This window comes from Chaetodon auriga, chromosome 2 (assembly GCF_051107435.1).
Source record: "Chaetodon auriga isolate fChaAug3 chromosome 2, fChaAug3.hap1, whole genome shotgun sequence".
Taxonomy (NCBI): Eukaryota; Metazoa; Chordata; class Actinopteri; order Chaetodontiformes; family Chaetodontidae; genus Chaetodon; species Chaetodon auriga.
This window is the reverse complement of record NC_135075.1, coordinates 21483530-21505947: the sequence shown is the minus strand read 5'-3', so window position 1 is coordinate 21505947 and position 22418 is coordinate 21483530. Positions and strand designations below refer to the sequence as shown.

At 42.9% G+C, this 22418-nt stretch overlaps 1 protein-coding gene across 3 annotated transcripts; it reads right to left on the bottom strand.

Moving 5' to 3' along the window:
* Positions 1 to 1676: 1676 nt before the first annotated feature.
* Positions 1677 to 22345, bottom strand: LOC143326777 (ras-related protein Rap-1A-like). Of its 3 annotated transcripts, XM_076740678.1 has the most exons (9): positions 22013 to 22036; positions 19431 to 19543; positions 15925 to 16013; positions 15111 to 15179; positions 14770 to 14826; positions 13775 to 13915; positions 9343 to 9486; positions 8938 to 9068; positions 1677 to 2824 (listed from the first exon to the last, which is right to left on the bottom strand). In XM_076740678.1, exons 3-8 carry the CDS (start codon positions 15979 to 15981, stop codon positions 8979 to 8981), a joined length of 558 nt encoding a protein of 185 aa, XP_076596793.1. In that variant the 5' UTR covers positions 15982 to 16013; positions 19431 to 19543; positions 22013 to 22036; the 3' UTR covers positions 1677 to 2824; positions 8938 to 8978. The 3 variants fall into 3 exon arrangements, with proteins under 3 accessions (XP_076596793.1, XP_076596774.1, XP_076596784.1); XM_076740659.1 differs by lacking the exons at positions 19431 to 19543; positions 22013 to 22036 and adding an exon at positions 22225 to 22345; XM_076740669.1 differs by lacking the exons at positions 19431 to 19543; positions 22013 to 22036 and adding an exon at positions 22225 to 22263 and having other exon boundaries at positions 15925 to 16018.
* Positions 22346 to 22418: the final 73 nt, after the last annotated feature.

Below are 22418 nucleotides of genomic sequence, written 5' to 3'. Positions count from 1 at the left end.
ACTCCTGACAGAACACTTCCAAAATATAACATGCAGTATGTGTTACTAGGAGATTATATGAATTTGCCATACCTTTAATACAGAGGCGGCCATCCCTTTAACATCCCTGGCTGTGTTCGATTATTGTGGGCAGAGTTGTGAATCAGTGAGTAGTTTTATGGCACCGAGATTGTTTTTAACGATTTTTGCATCAGTGAGTTGAAGCGTCTTGATTTGTCAAGTGTTTGATTTGCCAGCAGAGCGAAGAAATTCGGTTCTTGTTTGTTTTTTTAAATCCGCAATCAGATTTTCAATTGATTTGCCATAAACTATATTATATCACTATACAAAAGCTGAACTAATTAGTCGATTGGTCATATATCGAGCAATTAAGTTCTTTTTTTTTTTTTAAGCAAAAAGGCCACAAAATGGCCAAAATTTGCTGCTTTTCTTTATTTTTACGTGATTGTAATTTAATATCTATGTTTTAGACTGTTGTCGGACAAAACGTGATTTCAAGAGGTTATAAGAAGCTGTGCCTTACATCCAAACGATTAATCGATAATGAAAATAATTATTAGTCGCAGCTGCACACCATGTACGTAATAATGCATAGGGTGATAGTGGACTCACTCCCAACAGGCAGTTATGGGAACCATCAATCAATAATCAAGGGACAAAACCATTAAAGCAAGACTATGTAACTTTGGATGAACAGCAGCCATTGTGGCCACAAGTGCTAATTACAAGCTAATGCTAAATGCTAAAGTTTAATGTTAAGGCTGCAACAGCAAAACCTCTGGATGTTTAGACGTGAATGAGGACATTTTACTGCTTCTAAACTCACGGAAGAACTTGGTTTTTCTTTAGAAGTTACACAGCTTTGCTTTGAGACTAACTGTAATCACATTTGCATCTTCTGGTATGAAAACATGAGCGTATGCAGTGTAACAGTTACAGAAAGCATGTTTTAAACATGAAATCTGATTTGTCACTGGTCACTGCTGTTTAAGTGCTACAAGCATCCATCATTTCTTTCCAAGTTTATATTCAAGAAAGCCTCTTGTGCTATTTCACCTCACAAAAACGCTGTTAAATTTATTCAATGTAGCTTCAACCTTTCATCTATTTTGATTTTTAAATCCCCCCCTGCTTTCCGTTGCACTTTGCACTGGAAATCAGTGAGAGAAGATTACAGAAAATCCTTTTTCAGGTGAGAAAGTAGAATTAATCCAGGCTGTGGGGGCTCAGTGTACAAGGCACCAGAAACACTGTGGGGTTTGCAGCACACATACGATCTTTCCAGCTTCCCAACACTCTGTTTTTGTTTGGAGAATAATGGTGAAAGAGATGCACTAATTTCACTGTGATCGATTGTCCCATTAAGCCACATTATGTAATTTACTCCTGGGAGGCAGGATTTGAGTCAATACACGGTGACAGCCTCCCAATGTGTGTCAAACATTTCAGTATGTGAATACTGACACCTGGTGGCCAATAAAAGTAAGACATCACATGTAACAGCTTAAGCAGGCCGGTTGTACAGTGCATGAACTGTTATACAACTATTGATAAATGAACAAACTGGTGTCACTGTATAGACTCAATAATGTACAACAGCTAAGAAAACGTCCCCATGTTAAGTTTCCAGCCCTTTATGAACATCTTTTAATTCCACTCTTCTCAAATAACTCAAATCCGCTTTGGATAAAAGTTTAATTCACAAAAATACATTGACCAATATAATGAAAATGTACTAAAATGTACTTTAATAATCCATAAAAGCTGGAACATCATTGACAGAAAAACACAAGAAGCATTATTAGAGTTGGTTTAGTATAATATATTTCAGCTTCAAGAGACATAGAAATCAATCCTTATTTTCCCCATATTTCTTCTATAAAAGACCCATTTTTTTCTGAAGCATTATTATGCAAAAAATGGCATTAGAATATATTATGGGAGCTATGAAATCCCAGTGACTGAGTATAAAATTAAGTCACATCAGAGAGAGATATTCGCAGAAGAGAAGTCCATGAGGAACAACAGGGCGAACAAAGAAAAAAAATATATAATAAAAATAATAATACATATCATAGACCTTGATCTATCATCACTGACATGACAGGCATGGAGAATAGGTGTATGGCTATAAAAAAATTCTCACTTTTCCACTTGATTTCACTTGAAAACATCTACACTGAATAACTGATGCATTTTTTTCATGCTCGTTTTTGAAGAATATTTATAATCATACAACTAAAAAGAGGTCAACTTCCATGTCTTTCAAATACGATATTGATATTGAAAAAGATGAAAAATACTGAATCTAACTTTGTTTTCCTTCTTTAACGCTGTTATTTTCTTTTTGTTAAAACGGTCGAAAAAAAAAAATGAAAATAAGGGGCTGCTCTCTGGCCATGTGGGCGGCTCATGGACACTTTTTTTTTATACGTTCAGAAGCTTTTACCATCATCATTATCATCATCATCATCATCATCATAAGTTTGTGGTGTTGTTTGTTGGTGCAGAAATGGAGACTGTCCATTCAGGGTTCACACTGAAACTGAGACACAGAGGAGGGTCCTCGGAGGCGAGAGACCAGAGTCTTCTTTCTCTCTCTCTTACTGTCTTTCTTTCTCTCTTTATTCTCTCCATTCTCTCTCTCTCTCTCTCACTCTCTCTCTCTCTCTCTTTCTCTCTCTCACACAGATCATCCTCGTCGTTGATAGGAGCAGTTCAGTCAGCTGATTCACCGTTTATGGCTGATGGAGGGAGGGGGGGGTGGGGCTGTTGGAATGCTGGCACGTTCCAATCAGGGCAACAGTTCTTCATTACAGCATTTCTGCAAGAAGAGCACACAGAGGTTAAGTCCTCCGTTCATACCCGGGCTACAGTTTCCATAACACCATCTGCACACTGACAGCGCCATCTAGTGGCCGCTTATCGACCTCACATGTGTGGGAGGAAAACTGAGGAGGAGCAAACAGAAATGTGTCATGCATAAAAGTTCCCAAGGTTCAAAACAGCAGGGGTCTCTCCCAGGGGTCTCCTGAGTCAGTTACCAGCAGAGGCAGCGGCTTCACATGTTTTGTAGCTGTGTGATGATTAAGTGTATAAAACGTTCTGTACTAATACCCACACAGTCATGACATGATGGATTCAGCATCAGTACAGATGCCTCTAATGTTCACATGAACCGCGTCTGAATCAGTTATAAACTGACCACTGATTACTGCAAAAGCTGAGCAGTGACAGAGTGTCTTAGTGGTGATAAAACATAAAAATGTCTGATTCTAAATACAGAAGTTAGCCTGTAAATGTCTTATGGAAATGATTCAGGAGTTTCCTCTTCTGGAGAAAAAAAAACAGAGTCAGCTAAAATGTGCTCAAAACACGCACACCCTTCCTTATCTTACTGATGATTATTATTAATAGTGTCAATAGCATATATCGATATTGTTAACTGTTAGAGAAATATCTTATATAAGCTTTCCTCCTGAGAGTTTCAGTACACTGAAGAATGTTGGACACGCTCAGCATGTTTAGACCGAGATCTATGCCCCACCTGATCCCTCCCTCTGACTATTTTCAAAAAAGCCACATGAAGTGGCCTGTTGAGCTCCTCTGGGGTGCTTACAGGGTGCACAGGTGCAACGGCGGATGATATCGATCCACTTTCCCCATCTAAGTTCGGTCACATCTCACAGTTCTGACATCCTGCTCACGGACTTATTCTGTGTTCATGATGCATTCACATCATGTGCTAATGAGATCATCACGACGGATGATTAGAGTTCTTCGTTTGTCATGGTTTTTGTTGCCAAGCCAGATATGCTTTCAGAAAAATAAAGAGTAATTAGAGGTCAGACTGTCTTAATTATGATAACTCTAATATGATATGTGGACATTGAGAGCCACTGGTGGGTATTTCTGTTTTGTTTGAAGTACCCGCTGACCTCAGGTTTCCACTAATCGTGAAGCCTGTGGGTGGCGCTGAGACAAAATATAAAAGAGTACACAAAGTGCATGTCCAGCTGGCTCTGAGTGGCGGGCATGCTACCGTCCAACAGGGCAGTGAGGGCATGTGACTGGTGTCAGGGTGCTGAAATGGAGGTAAACCAACAGACCATTTTCACAGCAGACAGTTTGACCTGTGATAGCTACAGAGCACAGATGTTAACAAGACTAATGATGGCTGCATTCCATTTAGAAGCTCCAGGTCCAGGGCAATGCTATTATGCATGCTCACTGGCAAGACTAACTGTGGTATTTAAACGGAATGCAGCCATAATCAGTGTCATTGGTTTCACCTGTGCTTCTGCCGCTGTGATAAGTCACTTGTTGTGAAGTCTGTTAGAGAGCCGAACACAAAGCTCCCGGCAGGAGCAACATAACAGCTTAACTTCAAGACTTCAAAGTTCAAAAGACAACCCAAAGCTCAATTACTAGGTCTATAAAGGCTAATGGCCAAGCTGCGTCGTGCGGTGATAAAACAACATGTGGGCACGACTGACTCAACACTGAGCAGAGTTAAACACTGAAGGAAAAATGGACACCTGTTGCTGTAGATGCCCAAAAGAATCTATGTCCTACAAAGCCCAGGTTTAAAAAAAGTGACCACAAAGTAAATACTAAAAATCCACACCTTAAGAATCAATATACCATCCTATCAGGTATCAGCTGTCTGCCGCTTCCTGTCCCAGTGAATACAGTGACGGCTAAAATCACAGACCGCTGGATCATGAGGTCAGCAAACTGGAAAATGACCATGTTGTACAAAGCGAAATGTCCCATTAACTCCCTGTCCTGTCTGAGGCTGGCACTGTAACCCCGCTCGCTCGCTCGCTCTCTCTTGCAGTGTGTGAGCTGGTGTGCTGTGAGCAGTGGAACAGTGGGGCTGTAATCCCATTAGTGTTGGTTCATTGGGCTGGCCAGCGTGTGAACGGGATGGAGGGGGGGGGGGGGCAGACACCGCCCCAGGGCATGCTGACAGAGGCCCCACTCTCACACAAACCGGACCACTAACTGACCAACACAGATGGATTCAGATGAGGAACGCAGTGGGTGGTTTAGCGGCCCTGATGTCTGGGCTGGGCACAATGGTACTGTCTGTTTCACTAATCCGCTGTTATCAGTAATGCCACAGTTTTACTCCCCCGCACTTTAAGTTAAAAGTAACTGAAGGAGGTAGATATAAAATCTCTGCTGTTGGCTGTGCGTCGCTGGTTTGGCAACAGCAACACATCTGAGCGACTGTACTCTGAACAAAAGTGCTGAAAAACTCTTGTAAACTGTGGGTTGTCCAGCTACACCCATTTTAATTTCCAAACAACAAAGAGACCCTACGATTGACACCAGACCCACACTTTTTATGTTACATCTGTACCATTTTAATGGTCACAATTACTGCATATTGTCGCATTCCACTGCACCAACTCTCAGTCGTACTAAACTGTTGTATTCTTGCACTTAAAGGAAATATGCTGCTTCACTTTGTCCTCACTCATCAATGCAGAGGCAACAGTTTCTCTCCTGCAGTAATAACCAAGTACTGATCAAGAAACAGTACAGGAGATTCAGCAGAAGTGATTCACGTTTGGATACTATTCGCTCCCTTCAAGGAAATGTTACATTTAGAGAATATATTTACCACGATTATGCGACAATGTGATATCAAGCTGGAGCTGAGAAGGAGCTGTATTGATCTTTGTAAAGAAAGTATTTGTCCAGTCAGATAAGTGTCAGCTACAGGACAACACCCCCTAAACAAGGCAGAGAGTCAGGGTGCTGCGCCAGTACGCTTCAGCACGGTTGACACCTGCATGAATGACAGCTTGTACTGACGTCCTCCAGTTTGAAGAGTCCCTGCTCATTGTGCCACCCTGCTGCCCATTAATCTCACCAAGCAAACAGAGCAGGGGTCAAACACAGAGCTTCTAAAAATTCAGGCAGCTGCTGCTGTATCGTCAACAAAGGCGCCAACTGACACAAAGAAGTGTTATAATATTTGTAACTTTCCAAAGATTGACATGCAGGCTCCCAGGCAGGGTTTGAACTCCTCTTTACTTTAATCCTTCACACCACTGCTTCACTTGTACAGCCGAGTGCAACCTCACAAAGGCTTTGAGGAGACACTGTCTGCCTGCCTTTGAGAGCGGCTATTAACACATTTGCCAGCACATCCCACAACGTATTTCACTCCACACACAGTGAGCTCTTTAGACTTACACCTTCACTGTTTGGAAACACTGAGGCCCTACTTAGTAATCTCCACGTGAGGCTGGATGCACATCATGAGATCTCACAAGATTTGCTCAACTGACTGAAGCTAAAGTCATCAAGGAAACTTGCCACATCAGGGTGGAAACATTCTTGCTGGGAGTCGGTGCGGGGCGGGTTAACCGGGGTTAAATCTTATCAGGAGCGCAGTGACCTCTGACCTACGGTGGGTTTTTGGTCAAATGTGACCAGCAGCTAAAATTAGAAGTGAGCAACATATTAACTGTGAGATGACAGAGGTTTGTTTCCCTGCAGAGATTGTGCAACACCACTTACATCAAGGAAGCTAAGCCTCCATTACTCCTGCCGATTTAAGGTCATTACAGAACTGCTGCAGATCAATAAGTATGACTGCATTATGGGCATTTCTTTTAGGAATGTTGCACCGAAGTGATGAAGTACTTTGATTTGTCAGATATCAAAGATACCACAGCTGCGTATGTAATTATCTATGGTGGTTTCTCAGCTACATTTTCCAGAAAATGTTCTGTATACATAATGGGATTCCACCAAGATGAAAGTAGGTAAATTATGACAAAAGATCGTGTTTACATTGACAACCTGCAGATGAAATAGGCATACATAATCTTTAAGGCAATTATGGTTGCAGTGACATACCAGTTTCACGGTACACCCTAGTATGAATTTTGATGGTTATCACAGCATGTACATTTGCTAATCTACAGTACTGTTTGCAGTCATGTGACGTTAAGTTCAGACGGAGGACCAGAAGCTCTGCTCCAGAAAACACAGGGTCCACGACCTCTGTACCAAAGTGCTCCGGGATGACAATCATTTTGTTTTTTCAAGGGTGCGTAGCAGCAAAATAACGCGCTGCGGTGCTGAATGATGTTTACGTTATGGTTGTTTGCTGGGTTAACCCCTGGTGACGGTCTGCTGCAACGCCACTAAGACATGGATCGTCTCAAAACAAGACAGTGCCAGAGTGCCTTATCTACGCTCAGCCGTCTTATGTGACACCGTTAACGCTGATTTAACAAGTATTAGTTGTGTTGCTTGTAGCAATGACTTTAAATCTACCACCACAGATTTAAAACAATAGCTAACATTACACCATTTCCAGCATTAGCTGACGGCAGACAGTTTTTCTGCCATTTTTCTGCCATTTTCAGTCAACTTTTGGTACAAAACGTTCCTGGGACACTTGTTGTAACATGAAAATTTCATCCTGTTGCAGCCCAGAAGGCAATTGTAGGAAACTGTCCTTGTAATTTCAGCAGAAGGAAACAATGCTACCAAACAAGGGCTCCACGGACTGTCAAGCCCCCATCCAACACCTTCTATGGATGAAGATTAATTAGTGCGTCAGATACAGTAAACGTCAGTAAAGGCCGATCTAAAATGAACAGACCAGCTGGTCTGTTTAGAAGGACTGACAGTAATAAGCAGTCTGGTTTACCGTGAGTGCCTGTTTTCAGACTTCCTCAATACCAGCGTCCAGGCAAACTCTTAAAAAAAAAAAAAACGTTGTTTAAAAAAAAACAAACAGAAAAGAAAAAGAAGAAGCGATCTGATTTGACTGACTCTGATTTTCCTGTCATCACAACGTGATGACAGATAAGGATTTCCTCAGACATAACCAGCTGCTGCAGTCTGCTGAGGTCCATGTTTAAATCCAGCCATCACACACTGACTCATTCATTCAACAGCACTGAAGATGAAAAAAGAAAATGCTAATGAAAGCACTTCACACTTTTGAAGGCTGACTCAGGGGAAGTTGGCCTGTCCAGAAATATTTACTGGAACTAACAGGAATCAAAGAAATGTTATTATTGTCACAGGATGACAACTGCAGTCACTTATAGAGAGTGACATGTCCCACACATACAGTACAATGCATGAAAAGATGTCCGCCCGCCCTGCTGTCACATGGAAAAGTTCCTCTTTGGGTAACGACTCCATTTTAAATGCAGGATACAGAGGAATAACACTGGCACCAGCTAAACTGGAATAACCACACAGAAAAACACTGAACACATACTGGACCAGTCAGATGACTCCAGTTCAGCTCAGGTGTTCATATGAGTTCAGTTCATTTGGAATAACTTGACTTTTTTCCCCACTTTCAGTATTTGTTGTACCCCTCATCTGCCTGGAGGGGGGGCTCTCTCTCTGAACTGCACCTCAGAAGGTTCCTCCAATTTTCATGTTTAGATCCGCAATGATTCGTCGACAGATCGATTAGTCCATTATAAGTAAGGTAATTACCAGCTATATTGATAATTAACTAATAGTTTCAGTCATTTTTCAAGCAGAAATGTCAAACATTTGCTGGTTCCACCTTCTTAAATATAAGGATTTGCTGCTTTTCTTTATCATTTATGATAGTAAATGAAGAGTCTTTGGGTTTTTGGACAGTTAGTAGGACAAAGAAGCAAGACATCACTTTGGGCTGTGGGGAATCGTGATGAGCATTTTCACAATATTTTGAGATTTTATAGACTAAAATATTAATCAATTAATCATGAAAATAATCTGCAGATTGCAGACTGTGATGACTGATAAACTAGACCTGACGCAAGCAGCATCAAGATGACACACTAAGATACCATGTGACACGAAGCTTACAGCCTGCCTACGCATCATGACCTCATGGACATGTCAAGCTACTGGACCTTAATGACTAGCAAGTGTTATGAAATTTTAGACACACACCTGGCTCAGAGCTGCTGCAGGGGCTGGTCGGGGAGGGGTCTTTAAAGCAGGACACAGTTGGATTTCTTTTTCGCCTTCTTCTTTTCCACTGGCGTTTTCCTATTTATCTGTCTGACCAGGTCATAGAAGATCTGAGAAAGACAACAGAGAGCAAACAAATACAATGTAAACAGCAGTAAAGCCATCCATCTTTCATACAGGGCAGGTCCTAGCACACCCTAACACCGTGAAGCAATCACTTGATGCCACATCACTAAATGGATTGATGTCACTGCTTACACACAGTAGGTTTAATGAGGGTGCAGCAGGTATAATCCGGCTGAGCTCATTACTACCTGTATCTTTCGATAAACAATACTGATTTATGGGCAGAGTCACCAGTGGTTTGTTTCTGTGTGTACTCACATCGAGGACGTTGATCTTTGACTTAGCAGAGGACTCTAAAAAGGCACAGTGGTTCCACTGTCTGGCCAGGTTCTGGCCCTGCTCCTTCCCCACCACACGCTCATCCTCCAAGTCGCACTTGTTCCCCACCAGGATCATCGGCACCTGGGATAAGAAAAAGAAGCAGATTTGTGATTTGGAGTAATGAAAATAAAACAGGCTTGACTCCATATGTGCAACAAAATACTGAATTTATGTAACACTGTGGCAAAATGAATACATCAATAAAAACTGTTGGCACCTCAAGAAGAATACCAAGAGATCTGAAGCAATGAAGCAATGCTAATGAAACACAGATGTGTCTGACATTTATTTTGAGTGGTAAGTCCATAGGTTCATAAGGAAGGCCAGAAAAATAAATAGAGAAAAAGTGGGAGGAGGGGGCAAGTAGACGGTATTCTAGAAGTAGGGGGTTTTGAGAGGAAAGTGAAATAAGAGATGGGATTCAAGGAATGAGACCAATGTAAGCGGGAATGTGCACATTACGGCAAAGTAGCATCAGAAATGTTTTTGATACTAATGTCAATACCACAACCGAGTTTCAGCAGGAATTCCAAAAATGAGACTTTTCAGACGCACTTGAAAAACATGCTGTTCGTTCAACAAAATGATCCAGAAACTACGAATGCATCAGAGTGCATTCATCTGCTTTAAATGTTCATTTTGAAGTTGCGCAGGAGAAAAAAAACTTTCAATGTTTGACAGGAAAGGAAAATGGGGTGTACCAAAGAGAAGATGCAATATAAACAGATAGAAACAGATATGAATAAACCGATATGAGAAGGTAAAAATAAATAATAATAAAGCAGGGAGGAGATAAATGTTGGACAAGTTCATTCATTCATTCTTTTTTGGCCCCACTGGACACACTGGTGACATTAAAGTCTGTTAGGGTACAAGGGTGGACACTGGGACTGGGAGGTCATGAGAGTAAAAGCAGGACACTTTGTCAACAAATGCTCAACTCATGTGCATCCTCAAAGCACAAGAGTGGTGTCTGCATTGGAGGGTCACAAAGACAATCAAGAAAATCAATCTATCCCTGCGAGAAGGCAAAAAAGTAAGAAGAAAAGGGTTTTTTTAGGTAACAAACCAGTGGCAGAAGAGATAAAAGACTCAAAATGAACGTGCAACGAATGCGGTCTCTTTTGGTTTTGTTTCCTTTCCGACCAAAACTGACAACACAACTACCGAGAAAACAGCCACTGACATGAAATGCAGCTGGTTTTGGAATCTCCCGAATACCCAGCACTTCTTCTTTTGTGCCCCGAGTCAGATGTTTAAACAACCAAGGTCAAAAAAACAAAAACTCTCTGAGGAAGAAAGAATATTCTGGGCAAACTGTCACAGTGGGCAGAGCCGGGGCAGTCAGGGTGTCGGGATGCGTCTCATCCTGCCTGCTGTTTCCTGACCGGCTATCTAGGGAGCATGCTGGCCCGGAGGAAGTCATGGCAGCCCCGCCCAGCCGGGATAACATCGCTTTCCTTCCTGAATGTTTTCGAACATTTCAGCTGGATTTCCATGCTCTGTCTGCTCTCTGGAATTACATGATAGTGTGAGACTGTTTGTGTGTGCGCTTGAGTTCATTCGGCATGCAGAGTAAATTCACACTTACACTTAGCTTTACTGCACCACCCACTGCACAACTGCATGAAAACAGAAACAGGCTCGAGACTCAAGCTTGACGAGGAGTTCAGCATTTTGTCTCAGGTTCACAGGATATTTGTGTTTGTGGTCCAGCTTAACGAGCAAGATACATAATCAACTAGTGGAAAATTTTGCATGCAGCACAACAGGCGCCAATAATAAATGAGCTGGGGAAATCTATTTGTGGTGGGCCAGCAGCAAATAAATCCATGCATGGGAAATCCTGCAGTCGCTCCCTTCTCCTGGTCCCTGAAACGGCCCCCAGACGTGTCTTGTGGATCTGGAAAAACTGGATAGTTGTACCCTGACATGCACTAACTTGCTCAAACTTCCTTTGCCCACCCACAAGTTTAGTGTTCAGAGGTCGTTTTTGACAGGATTATGGCCACGTTCCTCCGGAAAATGTCATACTTTTGAAGGCATAGTACGAATATTCCAGGGCCCTTTTTTCTTTTCTCTCTCACTAGCTCGCACTCTCTCTCCGGGCTGTGAGGCAGACGACAGGAAACTGCGATGTTTAGATTAACCCCACGGAGGTTGCTGCTTGATGTTTGATATCCAAACAAGCCCCTCGCACTGGACTGCTGAACGACATTTCTCCCAAGGGGTCCTGGGAGAACCAGCGGTATGCCCTCCTAACACAAACTCTGAGTTGAGCTGGGATGAAAAGGATGGAGAGAGGCATGGTAGGATGGAGGTATGCAGGGAAGGAAAAAATGTTCAGTGTCAGCAGCACACGAGGCAGCATTGGCCTACTGGAGGAATCCATGCAGCCCACAGAGAATCTGTTCAGACGCTGTTAACATGCTACAGACAGGTCCCGTCCCGCCCACAAGGCATGCTAGAGATTGGATTGTGGGGAGCACAGAACAGGGGAGTATAGAGTGTCTTAAATGAATGGAGCCAGTCGTTTCAAATGGAGCGGTGAGTCACAAGCATGGAGTCAGGCATTAGTACTATCCGAGTCACACAAGCAGAGACGGAGATGGCCCGGAAAAGTCATACGACCTCTCTTACATAAGAAGTGTGGAAGGAAGTAAGAGAAGTGAGCTTTTAATACACTGCTGACTGCTCGCTCACTTCGTTCTTCACTCCTAACGACTTTTTTTTTAAAGGAGATGGAATTTTGGCCCTACTGTGTTCAATGTACAGTCATTAAAAGGCTTTTTAATTGAGCCTGGCAATATCAAGCGCGTCTGTACATTTTGCCAGCTTTGCAGTAAATGGTGCGCGGAAGAGCCAAGAATGAGAACAGCTGTAGCAGCAACTAGAATGTCTGCTTTAGCTGTGCAATAGCTCAAAAGCTTTCTCCAAATAAGAAATCTGTCCTCACGGAAGAAAAAAAAAAAAAAGGAAAACACGTTAAGCATTTCCTTTGGTCGTGCATTCCTGCAAGGGGCAAAGAAAGATAAACAGATGTCACGGCCATCAGAAGTAAAGGCTTAAATCACCAGTGGACTGATAGCTGACACAGTGGCTGTAATAGCCAGATAAGCACAAATGTTAAGACCGGGGACGCATTCAGAGAAAGCACAGTTCGAGAAGAAAAGGGACGGCGACTGTTTTCTTGCACTTTGAGGAGCCACTGATCCTGCAACCCATCTGTTAGCCTGAAGCTAACCTCAGCTCCTGACCGCAGAGGCTCTAATGAAGCACCACAGCCTCTAGATCCAGTGTGTTTTTGATGAGCTGAGGCTTTCCTTGCACATCATCCCTGACAGTCCAATCACCCGCACAGAGTGCCAGACCACAGAAAGACCACAAGGCAGGCCACAGAGAAGAGGGGGGAACACTGCGCAACAGGCGTGGAAAAGGCCAGTCAAAACAGAAAACACAGGGGTACACTGGCACAGAGAGGGAGGACGGGGAGCAAGAAGAACACTAATAAAACATGTTTGAGAACATGACTAAAACTTCTGCAGCAAGCTGCAGAAAGGCTTTTCAGATGGTTTTGACAGGGAACAGAGAGAGAGCGAAGGAAAGAGTGAGAGAGGGTTATGGTAACATTCATTCCCTCCAGAGATCACCAAAAAAGGGCATCTTAGATCCTGCTGACGCACTATCTGCCCCACCAGAGAAGGGGATGGAGGGCTTACTCACTGAACAGCCTCACAATTTACCAGAGGTACAGAAAACTGGAAATGCACATCGAACAAACAGCAGAAAAATAACGAGATGGCACAGCCTCGTTTTAGATGCACTGTTACAGATCCAAGCTGAGAGGCAGACTTGGCAGGGAAAACCACACTGTTTGCAGAAAAAGCAAGACTAAGGGTTGGACATCCCCTAGTGAGACAAAGACATTCCCCTACTTTTACTGGACTGTTAAACAGATGAAGTAATCAAACCACAGCGACCTGCATGACGCTAATATTAACTAATGCTAAGCTATGTACAGTACACAAGCTGTGCTTTCTCATTGTTCTTACTTTACAGTCAACACAGAAACAACACAGCGACACCACCTGCATTATGTTGTTGTATTTTGATATATGTAATTATTGGCATAAGATGCAGCGATTACGGTGTTGAATGGTATCCATAGCAACAGTGCAATCAGGTTCTGAACAATGTAGGCGGCTGAGAACAAGGAGGTGTGGTGCTTGTAACTTATCTGTACTATTTTCCACTGCTGTGTTTCTACAATCCATCCAAAAAGACACAGAATAAAAGTAAGTCCGGTGAGAATGTGCAGGAGCTGAAGTAAACATGCTGGTAAGTCTGAGTGTGCAGACTGTGTGCTTACATCCTCTGTGTCCTTTACTCGTAGAATCTGTTCTCTCAGGTCCTGGAGGTCGTTGAAGGTGGACTGTGCTGTGATGGAGTATACCAGGGCGAAGCCTTGGCCGTTCTTCATGTACAAGTCCCTCATTGCTGTGAACTGCTCCTACACAGCGGGAAAAACACAAGAGGAAGGACAAGCAATTAGCTCTGTCATATTTTAAACTGTTTAACATTTAATGTAAAAGTCCATTGCATACAACAGGTAATGCAATTGGTGAGACCTCTGCAGTGGAACTGCTGGATCCTGGTCATGCTTTTCGACAGTACACTCACACCATTATGCAGTGTGGGCAGACCATCGGCACCCTTTTCCACTAGAAACAAGCATGATCATGTGTGTTGCTGGTGCATCATACATACAAACAAACACAGTTATCTTACACACACTCTTCTAGCATACTTGTGCTGGAGAAAATAAAAAACACTTCAAGTCTATAGCCATGCTAGCAGCTCTGTGAGGCAGCATTTCACTTTGAGCTAACTGCTAATGTCAGCATGCTCATCATAACAGTACTAACTGCTAATGTTAAGTAGGTATAATATTTACCAGCGTGCATGTTAGCATGTCAACATTTATCAATGAGCACAAAGTACAGCTGAGGCTGGTATGAAGATCAGTAGTTTGTTGCTGTTTTGTCATCAACTTAAGTTTGGGACAAATGTTGAACTTATGATGATGCTGGATGAACTGTGATGCATCGATTAATACTCCAATGAAAACCACAAATGTCAGCCCCACGGTGGCGTTAGAGAAAAAGTCAGGGGATCGACAGAGTCAGTTGAATTCATTCTGTGGGGGCCACGAAACAAACATCATCTGAAGCCAAGTAGCCACCATAGTGGTGGACCGACCATCTGACCACCCAAAGGTCAGTGTTCAATACAGTACCTCAGGGGTCCTTATACACAGCAATACAGGGCATGGACAGAGATTTCGGTGGTCTGGAGTTCACTTACTGTGCCTGCTGTGTCGAGAATTTCAAGCATACATTGTTGCCCGTCTACCTCCACTTGCTGTAAGAGAAAGAAAAATGTTTAATTTCAGGTCACGGGACACATCACAACACTGCAAACAATAAAAACCAAATGAGACAACTAACAAAAGGGAGGAGATGAAAAAGGAGCAAGAGATAATAATATATGTTAAGACCGGGGGAAAGAAAGAGCGATGAAGTGAGTTGGATGAGAAAAAACAAGAGCACACTATCATGACGTGAACCTGCAGAGCAGCTGCTAACAATCAGCTCATTCCAGTCCGGCACTCTGCCTCTGCCTCTCCCCACTCAAGGGACACTCACCTTTCTGTACGAGTCTTCTATTGTAGGGTCATATTTTTCCACAAAGATTCCCTGTACAAACTGAACTGTCTGTAAGAGAGCACACAGAGCAAGCCAGCGTTAGATCAATGCAACCTCTCGGCCATGAGAACAGTTACAACAACTGACGAGGAGGATGGTCGTAACACTGTGAGTCAGACAGCCAGGATAAGACAAAGTTCAGCTGTGCCGAATTTTATTGAAGCTCGTGACATGCGCAGGCAAATAAAGAGCCCGAGTTAGGACTGTGCTACATTAGACACTGTGCTTAATGGTAGGTTTACATTAGGGGTAGACTGAGTTCATCTGATAATAACTTAAGGTCTAAACATGTGAGGCTGCCAGGTTGAAGGATTAACCCAACTTCAACACCTGGTCGAAGTTAGCTCAGCAAAGCATGCGACATTTCACAGACATCCATGGCCTCCTGGCAGCCTTGTAATGACAACAGCGTACATAAAGGTTCAGGATTTTGTGTCTGTTCTTCATCAAACCAATGAAAAAGATGGTGTGTTTATGTATTTAATCTGCTCAATGACATTTGGGTCCACATCAAGAACGTGACACCTGTCAGGAAATGCAAGCATGCTGCCTATAAATAGATAAGCAAAAGAGGTTTCAGTAAAAAAAAAAAAAAAAATGAGGAAAAGGATAGTTTCATATGTGCTCTTATGGTTCCCTGTGTAAACACGTCGTTTTTCTGTTTAAATAACAGTCCTACAAAAACTTCAGGAAACACATCACAGAGGTGTCAGAGCTAAGGGGGGCAGGAAGGGGTTCAGGAAAGAATACTCACCAGAGCGGACTTGCCCACACCTCCAGAGCCTAACACCACTAGCTTGTATTCACGCATGGCGGGATTGCTTCACGGGACAGCCCAACAATCTGCACTGGACAAATGGGGAAAAGCAAAATGGGACAGACAAAATGAGAGAGCTGCAAAAATCGAGAAGCAAACAACAACAAAACAAGACCTAACTTTCTTTTCAAGCAAAACAAAACAAGTCTGGTCGCTGAGTTTTTCCTCTCCAGAAAGGAAAGATTCTCGTCATTCCTGGAGGTTATGGACAAGAAGCAGCACAACAATGGAGGGAACACCCATAAGTGGAGCTGCTTCAGGGTGGAGGAGGTGAAGAGTATGTGACCCCTCTCTAACACAAACCAGCTGTGGTGTGTATGAGTGTAGGGGGAACTGAAGGGGAGATGATACATAGATCTGGCAGATATTCCTCCAAATGACACAATCATCTGGCCTTCACACACCAAAACACACCCTGCTCTCAGGCTTTTTAGTCACTCGCTCATTCTTTGGTGTTGTAAAACAGCAATATGGTATCAGGCTTTTTCGACTAATGACAGAAAACAGCTGAGGGAAGTGGAAACTGATGGGGAGGAAATTGTGAAATCACTGGAATATCCCTTTAAAGGGCGCGGAGGCTTCGAATCGTTGGCACACATTGTGGCGTAAAGTCAGTTGGGTTAGCCAAGTGGGTCACTGGAAGTTGGGCTACAGAGACGGAGAGGCTGCTACATGGACGTTCAGCTGTGGCTGGGTGATGTGGGGGATTTCTGATACCTTATCTCCTTCCTGGCTTCATATCAAAATCAGATTTTTGCAAAAGTTCACCGATTGGAAAGAGATTGATTTAAATCATAAACAATGAAAATTAGAAAAGTAGTTTATCAGAACAAAATTAATGGCCGACAATGTCAGTCAGTTTTTAGAATAATAGGCCAAAACTTTCTGGTTCCAGCATCTAAAATGTGAATATTATGTGGTTTCCTCAGACTTCCATGACTGTAAACTGTATATCTTTGGGTTGTGGACCGTTAGACAAAATTAATCACCTTGGGTACTCAAAATGTGTTAAAATCATTCACAATTTTCTGACATTTTATAGAAATTATTATTCATCATAAGACTAAGCTACAATTAAAATAACTACTTGTTGCAGCCCTACTTCAGTTCATATGAAGAGTTCATTATCATCAATTTTGGAAATGTACCGTTTTCACTGGCAGGAAATGTCATGCATTCAGTTAGCGATCATTTTCTCCTTGTCATTATAATTCATTTAATCACTTGTTAACCATTTTCTCCAGCCGTTCCAGCACTGAGACTAAAGATTAGCAGATCAAAATCATAACAGAGCGTAATACCAAAGCAATGTAGATGTTTCCACAGCATATGTCAAGTGTATGCCAATCATCATCCTTATGCCTAACTGTACTACATTTATCCAATTACTGATAAAAGATGGAGCTGTAGCTGTGCCCAAATGTTCTGAGAGGGGAAAAAAAGAGATGGCATAACACCAGGTTTCATTGACTGCACATCAGAGGACTGTAATCTGGAAACCAGCGGATTCAACTTTACGGTCATGGGTTGAAAAGTGCAGCGTGAGGGCATCGAGGCTGCGCCATGCAAGTAGCTTAAGTTAAAATCAGGTCTCAAGGAAGACAGTATAGCCTGGCTTGATAATCAACTGTTTCTGCAAACCATCAAAAGCTAATCGCCAGCCATTCTGGGAAGCAGATGATCCCCTCCTACACTGTTCTTTTTACAGCACACTCCATCGAAATGCCCAATGGGGTGGGCAAAGGACTACGGACCTCCAGCTTCAATCACAAGCAGTGACCATGTGGGATACGAAGCCCGGACTGTGAATAATTCATACTCACTAATCCTCTACGCACAAAGAGAAGTTCTCCTTGCACGATCAGTGAGGAGCCAACAGGAGGAAAAGAAAGAGAATGGAGTGCTATGCAAAGAGTCTCTGCTGCACTCTCATGTAAACATTCAAGCACAGAGTCAAGTGCATGCACAGTGTCACGCATACGATGTCATACAGACAGCGTCACGCTTAGATCTCGGCTAGGCCTCACTTGTCAGCTATCCACACGTCATGGTTCTTGTATGGACACTACGGACTGACCCTGCTGAGACAGATGATGTCAGAAAGCCGCTCTGTTAATATGCAACTGCTTCAGAGGTTGTTGTGGAGGACATCTCCTCCAAAAAGTGTACAGTCAAGGAGGAGCACAACTGAGGTACATTGAACATATCCATGAGGAACTTGGGTTCCAATCCGTGTTGTATACAAACAAAGTGAAAACGGGCATAAAAGTGATTAGGTTACAATGCCATTTTCAATCAGAGAGAAAAGGTATGGTTTCATGTGTGCAGCCAATGTTGAGACCGGGGATGAGAGTTCGGTTTAATATTACTGATACTTCCACACATTTGGCAACCAACCATGCAACTAAAAAGACAATCATTTGTTTTCATTTATCTAATCATGGATCATTATCCCAGCGAAAAATTCATCCAAGGAATTTATTCAATTCAACATTCAGAGCATGAACTGATGGCTTCTCTTTGAGGGAAATACTCTTTTGGGAAATGAAGGTCTACCCAAAGTACAAATCGGAGTTTAAACACTTCTGGTTCCTTTGCATACAAGTATCAGCCAGCTCAGTTTTCTCCATTTCCTCACGCTTGCGATAAATAAAGTTCTATCTTATTTTAAAAATTACAAAGGTTTTAGCAGTGTTGGCAGTATTCATTTAATGACTTGAAAGTTGGTTGTTTTAACTAACTACGCCATGCCCTGTACGTCACACATATGGCGACTGGCAGGTATCGTGCTGGTAAGCTAATGATGTGCACAAATAAAGGCAATCAAGTGTGGAAGTTAGAAAGCATCATTGAGTGATAAAGTGTTTTTAAAGCCAGGATTTGAAGTATGTCTGAGCTCTACTAGCAGTGAAGGACAACATTTCTCAGCTGGAGTGTTAATTCATGTTCTTGAGAATGGCAAAGTGGCTGTGCCAAGACACAAATACCACCCTCACCAAATCAAATTAGTGAACACCACCAATCTCCTTTGAACTAATTTATCACGTAGCTTTCCACTCGTTAGCGCAGCCTTCAAAAGGCAAAACAAAACCAGCGACGTGACAGAAAAGGATGCTCTTGCTATGACACCTCATCTACAAACTTTCATACCAGGCAAACTGCACACAACGCTGCACTCTCTCAAGCGCCTGCCTACACACTCACTACACACTCACACACACACACACACACACACACACACACACGGCCATTTAAGGACATCTCCCTTTAAAACCAAACCTCTCCGTCGTTCCACTGCCCTCAACTACACACTGTCATTCCCAAGAAAACAAACACACCACTGCCGTTACTCTGCTCTCGTAGTAACCCCAGCAAATAAGGAGTGAGAGAAAGCCACATGCCACAGAAAACATGCTCCACCATGACATCACTGCATCACTCACCCTCTACGGCCAAAGGTATGCATCCATCTAAGGCTGGAAATTGGACGAGCAAGCTGCTAGCAAGAACATGCAGCGAACGCGTCTGGATAAACTGCGTCTCAAACTGGAGGAAACTGAAATAAGAGAGCAGGAGGCTTCACAGCTGAAATACAACATTCAGGATGCACTATTTCCTGGTGTAGTGAGGCTAATCTGACAGCGATGAAGCTGTCACAGCTCCTGACTCAGCAGGACGGTGTGATTGACAGCTGCCCTCTGTATCTTCCACCAAATGTGGATGGAGAAAATGCACACATCCGTTGGTTAAGCTGGCAGCATGATATGGACTCTGGTGACATCTCATTTGCTTGCGTGCTGGCCCACATGACAATTACAGGAGCTACACTGATAAGAGTAAATATCCACTTGAGGTTTAGGGATAGAAAAAACAGGGTGAGATAATACTTGTTCTGGTGGAGAGTTTTTTTAAATGTTGATAAGCTCCTGGTTACTCATTACCTCCACCAAAACCACAGTACACATCACTTGTTCACAATGAGATTAGCATAAGAAACCCACCACTGGGAATAACCCAGAAACTACTGACAGCAGAAAACCAGGCAGGCAAAGGGTTTAAGCAAAGATGACAGAGTGGTAACACTGTATTTTACAGCCAAATTATTTCAGACAAATATCCTAGTAATGTCTTGAAAATTTCCTGGAAAGAACTTTGTTAGTTGGTACTAATTATAGGGAAAAACTTCTGAGACTGTTTACTTAATTCAGTTAGATGTGATGATTTTAAAAACAGCTGCTGAAATCCAGAGGAATTTCCATCAAAGTGCAGCTCCTATCATTATTCATTTTATTTCAATCTATTTTAGCATTGGAAACTTAACTCTTCATATGGTAAACTGCATGATTGGCCATAATCAAACTGCACATTTATACATGTTCAGCCAACCTACTGTGCCACAACTAAAACACTGGCTATCTTAGCAGCTAACTGGAATTAATTAATTGCAAGTGTATCAACTGAACCCTGCCTCTAATTTAACCTATAATTAGTGCCAATTTACATAGTTCTTTCTAGGAAAATTCCTCAAAAATTAGGAGTTTACAAGCCTGTAAAGTTAACCATTACCACCTGAACTTCAAAAAAATAAATGCTGTCACGGTGGCAAGATTTTTTTTTAGCGCCCATGTTCACATGTGATAACACTGCATTAACTTTGTTCTAGAAATCGAGGCTTGTGAGTAATGAGGATGTTTCTGCGTCTACCCTTAAGGGAAAAGATCTGTACTGTGACATTTTTAGATCTTTGTGAAGCCAGGGTCAAATTTCAACAGCAATCTTCTCTATCAAAATTACACCTAAAGAAAAAATGAAAAGGACTTCAAAGAACCAAAATCTCCCATTATCTAGATACATGCGTCTTGCATCTCTTGACGGTAACCCTGAATGCCCCACTGAGTCAGAACAAAACTGCAGGCAGCACACAAAACTTCACTGTGACTTAATTATGACAAAGATCTGTAACTGACAAACACCATCAGCCGAATGCATCTGTGTCGCTGGGGCCTTGACCTGTAACCACATCCTCTTTCCAAAGCACAAGAAGGCTGCATGCTGATAGGATGGAAAAGGAGTCGCTCCATACTAAAATAGTCTCTTCAAGTCTCTGTTCCTGTTCAAGACTCCAGACTGCAGGCTTGCTTAAAGACAGGGAGGAGGGGGGCTCTCTCTATCTCATCATCAAACCTAACCTGGGCTATGAAGGGATTCAGGGCACAGGATGAGGCAGAGGTATCATTACAGCTAACACAGGGTGACAAATGCGCCTTTGAGACAGTTCACCTCCTTGCAGATAGTCTACTTCACTTGGAAACTGCAGTGATTTGTTAAAATTAATTATGTTTACACTTTGAGCACACACCTTTCCTGTTTCACATCACTCTACCTGCAACAGGCTGGCACAAAGCTTGGACCCAGACAAGAGAAAGTCATTCGAGCTGTTGGGTTATCTCACTGTGAATCTTACCTAATTTGCTTACGGCGGAGCATATGCTGATCACTCCAGGTCATGCTAAGTCCCTGCAATCTGTGGCTCTGACTACACCACAGAGCAGTAACTAACACACCGCCGATGCATTATCATTACAACCTTAGCCTCCATAACATTAATCAAAATCTGTTCAAATCATAAACCCGCTTACAAATAAATCCTTAAAATACCATAATCTTTAATCCAGGCCACTGAGACTAGCATCTGTCCATAAACAATCTAGTTTCATACCAGCAACAACACTAAGTCCCGTTATCAAGCTTGTTAGCAAAATGCCGCTAACTAGCTAGCTTTAACTGCCTGCGACGGGCCGCCGACACTTCACAGCCGCTAGCCGCGGCTCGTTAGCAAGCGAGCTAGCTAGCCGACACATTCCTTTCCTCGGCGTCTCATCAAAACACAGCTAGGCTGCCAGAAAACACGCTGCAATCGAGCGCATTTCAAAGCTCAAACGTCAACCGGACTTGGCAGCTTTTAAATCATCCCCCATTACGGCGTATTTGCTCGGGAAAGACGCAGCCGAATTGCTAACGTTACCTGCCCTTCCGCCTGGCCTTGACTAAAATGGGAGTGCACACTCGGTTTTGTACTTGCGGACAATTCTTCTCGTTTATCCGACATATGTAACGCACGCCGCGCGCTCCGCCGTAACCGCTTATTAACCCGCAAGTGTCGACGCGACGTGCTCCCGCGCAGATGAGTTATTTGACCGCGTTTTGCATCTAGTAAAGTTTGGCATTTCCACTCACCGTTTCTCGCTCGCTGTCTCTCGCCGCTCCGCAAGTGTCAGTTTGCCTCCGGCCTCCGTGCGCAGCAGACGTCACTCCCGACTATTTCTCATTTTTCTTAAAAGGGCATGACACACCGGCCACTCGTCCCGCATCATTTGCATGATAACGGGATGCACAGTGATGACGAGTGTCAGCAGAAACACATGCACACC

Bases quoted from the DNA above. Each gene is read 5' to 3' on its own strand.
- LOC143326777 (XM_076740659.1), bottom strand. From the start codon at position 15,981: ATGCGTGAATACAAGCTAGTGGTGTTAGGCTCTGGAGGTGTGGGCAAG. The intron at 15,180-15,924 runs GTGAGTATTCTT...GCTCTCTTACAG, and splicing joins GTGTGGGCAAGTCCGCTCTG to ACAGTTCAGTTTGTACAGGG. The intron at 14,827-15,110 runs GTGAGTGTCCCT...TTTCTCTTACAG, and splicing joins TAGAAGACTCGTACAGAAAG to CAAGTGGAGGTAGACGGGCA.